General features: G+C 43.7%; 1 protein-coding gene across 1 annotated transcript; it reads right to left on the bottom strand.

The window, feature by feature from the left end:
• Positions 1 to 267: 267 nt before the first annotated feature.
• LOC311124113 (transcription factor HES-1-like) lies at positions 268 to 2,231 on the bottom strand. The gene is made up of 4 exons (XM_084198321.1): positions 1,861 to 2,231; positions 1,615 to 1,710; positions 1,386 to 1,473; positions 268 to 1,088 (listed from the first exon to the last, which is right to left on the bottom strand). The coding sequence occupies exons 1-4, from the start codon at positions 1,966 to 1,968 to the stop codon at positions 577 to 579; spliced, it is 804 nt and encodes a 267-aa protein (XP_084054447.1). The 5' UTR covers positions 1,969 to 2,231; the 3' UTR covers positions 268 to 576.
• Between the last annotated feature and the right edge of the window lie 2,209 nt (positions 2,232 to 4,440).

Genomic DNA, 4,440 nt, shown 5'->3' with positions numbered 1-4,440 from the left:
GTTTACATATGGTTGAATGTGCATGGGTTTTGCGCGTAGCAGAATATATCAATGATTTTCGTCTGCCAATTATGCACAACTCAATATCAAATATGACTTTTACGCAAACCTATGGGTAGAATATGACAGCCATTTTCTCTTATAAAATGTATAAAATATTATTCTCAAGTGTATCTACGCTATACAGCTCAAAACAAATGTTAAGAATTAGGTAAACCATTATTTGGTGATCAGGTTTCTGAAGAGAAAATCATAGCAGATGTTTTTCAATATCTTTACAAATTTATTTGTCTTCCAAAACGAAGAATTACGTCAAGGGCATTCAACATATCTTTGGCATCACACAGTAAAAAAGACACCTCGAATATAAAATGCAGTGAACAGACTTCAACAATACAAATCTCATTCCAATATGAACTTCACTCCCTCATAAGCTATACAAATATAGTGCATAATCTTTTCATCTTAACGCATTGAAAGTACAAAAACAAAATCCAAACAAATGTTTTGTAACATTGAACAAAGATCGAACTAAGTGTCATTAGAAAATTATATTCAATAGGTCCTTTTTTTGCTCTACCAGGGTCGCCACACTGAGTCCGAGTTGCCTGTTGGTGCACCAGGGGACACCGCCGCTGGAACAGGCGTGTTGACCTGGTTCGCGTACACGGGGATAACCGGACCGTTGGGAGCAAAAGCTGCGTTGGGGATGAGGAAGGCGAATTGTCCGTCTGTGGCAGGTACGAGCTGGAAACCGCCGTATACTTTAGTGGCTTCTGGTGACATGCTCTGGGGAGAGCCACCTTTACAAGGCAGGGGCATCACGTTGCCTTGGGGAGAAGAGTTGGGCATCTGTACCATGGACTGGCCGAAGGAGGGGTGGGGAGGCCCGGCTGAGATCTGGTGCTGCGTGGGGTAGTTCATAGCGTTGATCTGCGTCATGCAGCTGGCCAAGTGACCGAGAAGCCGCGTCCTGACCTCGGTGTTAACCCCCTCGCAGGTGGACAGGAACCGGGTGACTTCATTCGTGCACTCGCTGAATCCAGCTCTGTATTTCCCCAGCACGGTGGGATCAGTGTTCAAAGCAGCTGTGGGAGAAAGAGAGAACATTATAAACCACTGAGAGTAACGAGTATAATGATGACAATTTAAGTTCCAAACATGAACATTGCTCAAACTAAAAATATACATTCCAAGGCTCACCTAAATTGGCTATTACTGTGCTATCGTAGTCTATACAATTGCTACATTCAGAGACAATATGGGAGAGAGGATGTGGGCCAAGTCTGTAACCTGACTACCGCGTTCTTATCATTATCTAATCCGCAGACGGAAGTCTGGAAGAAATCATCCCGGGTATTCACCGAGCAGCTACAGCCACTTACCAGTCATTTGAGCTCTCTGGAGGTTCCGGAGATGTTTCACCGTCATCTCCAGGATGTCTGCCTTTTCAAGTTTTGAGTGTCTAGAGCTCTGTAATATGAAGAGACACATTATTAGGATTGAAGATTGTCTTATGTAAATTGCATTAGGCGTTAATGTTTTCAATAAAGTTAATATATTATTGTGATGGTAATAATTAATTTGTTATGAGAGTAATAACAGAACACTTACATCTTTTTTGAGCGCATCCAGGATAAGTGTTTTCAACTGTCCCAAGCTTTCGTTGATTCTGGCTCTTCTCCTCTTCTCCATGATAGGTTTGGATGACTAAAGAAAATAAATAAAAGAAATTGTTAGAATGGTGGGACTTGCTCAAGGTAGATGAATGGTTCATGTTTCGCTATACCAGCCCGTGCGTAATTTTGGAGTGACGGAGAGAATATCGGCATTGGTCAAATGCTTTGACCGACTACTAACCTTCCTGTGCTCGGAAGCCGTCTTGGGTTTATCAGGTGTCGTGTTCATGCTGGCTGGGGTAGCAGCAACCGGAGAGGATGAGTTTTTTTCCATCATATCGGCAGGCATCTTCTGTCCGTCTGAAATATCCCTCCCACACGTGCAACGGCAACTCGGTATTACAGTCCACTGTTGGTGGGTATTGACAAGCAGTCGGCACTTCTTCACAGTACCCTCTTATAAAATTCCAAATTCCGGAGGAACAAAATCCTTTCTGTGTGGTAGTGCACCTATGCGCGAGAGACAAGTGTCCCCAAGTGAGCGGCAGGCTGAATTATGTCACGGAGTCGAAAGATCACTGTCTGCCAACGGACGCTGCGTCTGTCTAGAATGTAAAGGCACTTCGTGTTGGTCTTATTTATATCTGGGACTGCACGCGAACGGCTCGTGTGAAACTTCCCAAACTTTCTTTCCCACAGTAACTTTCTACCAATCAGCGTGAGGGACACGCGGCCCGAGGGGAGGATGGCTCGTGGTAGGCGCTCTTCCATTGGTTGTTTGGCGTTTGAGCGGGCGGCCAATGGCGCGCGGCCGGGTTTAGGGCACAACCGGGACTGCCTTCAATCATTCCGTTTACATATTAACACTTGAGCCCCTGACTACCAGCACAGAGTGCAGGGCTGACTTGACTTGGCATGCTGATCCCCAACTTTCAGGCAATACGCACAGGAGGGGAAAATTCTACACAAGAAAATAGTGGCTATAGCACCCAATAGTACTATACAAACAATGCACTTTTCCACATAGCCTACTTGTATTATACTTCCACATACTTGTGGACTAAAAGCCAGTAAATGTGCATTTTCACAGAAAATGGAAATAGCATACCCTACATAATTTATGCAATGGTTCAAGAAACTAAATGTAGTGTTCTTAATTACAGTGTAGGCCTAATTAAGTAGGCTTGTTAGGCTATAATGTAATAACCATGTATTCTTACAGTTTATATGATTTGAAGTAAACTTGGGGAAAGAACCTGGCTTCTCCTCTTAGATTTCCCTGTGTTGCAGTAAGGCTGAGAACTACAACCTTGATCAAGTTTACACTGTGTGAGTTCAAAAATCAACTCAACTCTAACCTGTCAAGATTGGAGCAGTATTTCTTTAATGCGCCCCAACGCTGTACAAATTTGGCATTTTGACATCTGTCGGCATGCGAGCGCTATTGTGAATGTGGAGCACGTGCCAGGATGTTTTATGAGCGCAGTGGTTGAGGTTTGGCTGCCGGGCTAGGGGTGGCGGTGGTGGTTTACATTACAGGGAAGGTAAATAGCAGCTGCTGTTTTAAAAGCCTGGGAAAACCACGCCTACCGAGAGCTCGATCGGGCTTATCGGAATGCGAGCCAGAGCAGAGATATTTCTGAGCGAGAGCACACGATTAGAGCAATGCCTTGCCTGCATTGCCTTTGGTCGGACAGCAGTTAGGCTACTCATTGAATTTCAGGTCATAATTACATTTCCTTATCCTTATCAGAGAGACAGACGCAAGCTCGAGCTGTAATTTTAATGGTTAGGATAATTGCCCCCACACAGATAGTATTAACACATACATTTAGTAATTCCCAAGTTATTACACTTTAAATACAGGCTGACCATTATACAAACATAGTTAGGCTATTTGAAGTGAATATAGCCTACACTTTATCCAGTCATGGGATGTCAAGAAAAGTGTGCGCGAAGCCGGCTATAGCCTACTGAAGTTTTGAAAAGAAAAGTTTAGAAGTCCAAAATGTTTTATTATATCAGTGTCTAAAAATCATAAAGTCAATATTTTCAACATTTACACAATAATTATGTTCTGTGCCTCATGCAATAATAATAGCATACAGCTGTTAACGACAGACAGGCAGGGTTTGTGTGTGCTCTGCTCTCTCTGTCAGCCCGGAGCGTGCGCGCTCCTCAGCGGGCTCCTCTGGTTGTCTGGTGTGCGGAGTGATCTCCAGCTGCTGCAGAACCCCGCGACACGTGGCGCGCAAGCGACGGGGGAAGGCGCTGCTGCGGGATGTTGTTCGCGGCTGCCTGCAAGATCAAGAATTTGATAGGCTCAGCAGAGAGCGTTGCCTAGGAGCACTCCAGCTGTAAATTTTCACAGACACCTAAATCAAATGATACGCATAAAATTCGATACTTTCGAAAATTGAATATATGGCCACGGCGCATCCAATTTAAGCAATTATGTTTTGTGCCTAATTGCGCAAGTATTCCTTTTTGGTAGGGTTCTAAATATGATGGTGTACAATTAGTGAATAGAAATAATAACATGTCAAAACAAAGTTTATTAGTTGCATACACCAGTGGTGTAGTGGAGGGTATACGCAGGTGTACGACATACACCCACTTATTTTTCCTTGGGCATTGTATATTCACTTCTTAACCCCCACTGATATGTACCAAAGTAGTGTAGTGGAGGTATACACCTTTTCAATTAATAAGGCTGATGGAACAGATCCGAATGTTTAGCTTAAAATGTTGATAAACTATTATTTCTTCACATTTTAGGCGCAGCAATGTACAGACGGCGGTAGGCCGGCGTGAAGGTTCC

Source organism: Coregonus lavaretus (assembly GCF_964263955.1).
Source record: "Coregonus lavaretus genome assembly, contig: HAP1_SCAFFOLD_6621, whole genome shotgun sequence".
Lineage (NCBI taxonomy): Eukaryota > Metazoa > Chordata > Actinopteri > Salmoniformes > Salmonidae > Coregonus > Coregonus lavaretus.
The sequence above is the reverse complement of the archived record's forward strand: the minus strand, read 5'-3'. Positions and strand labels throughout refer to the sequence as shown.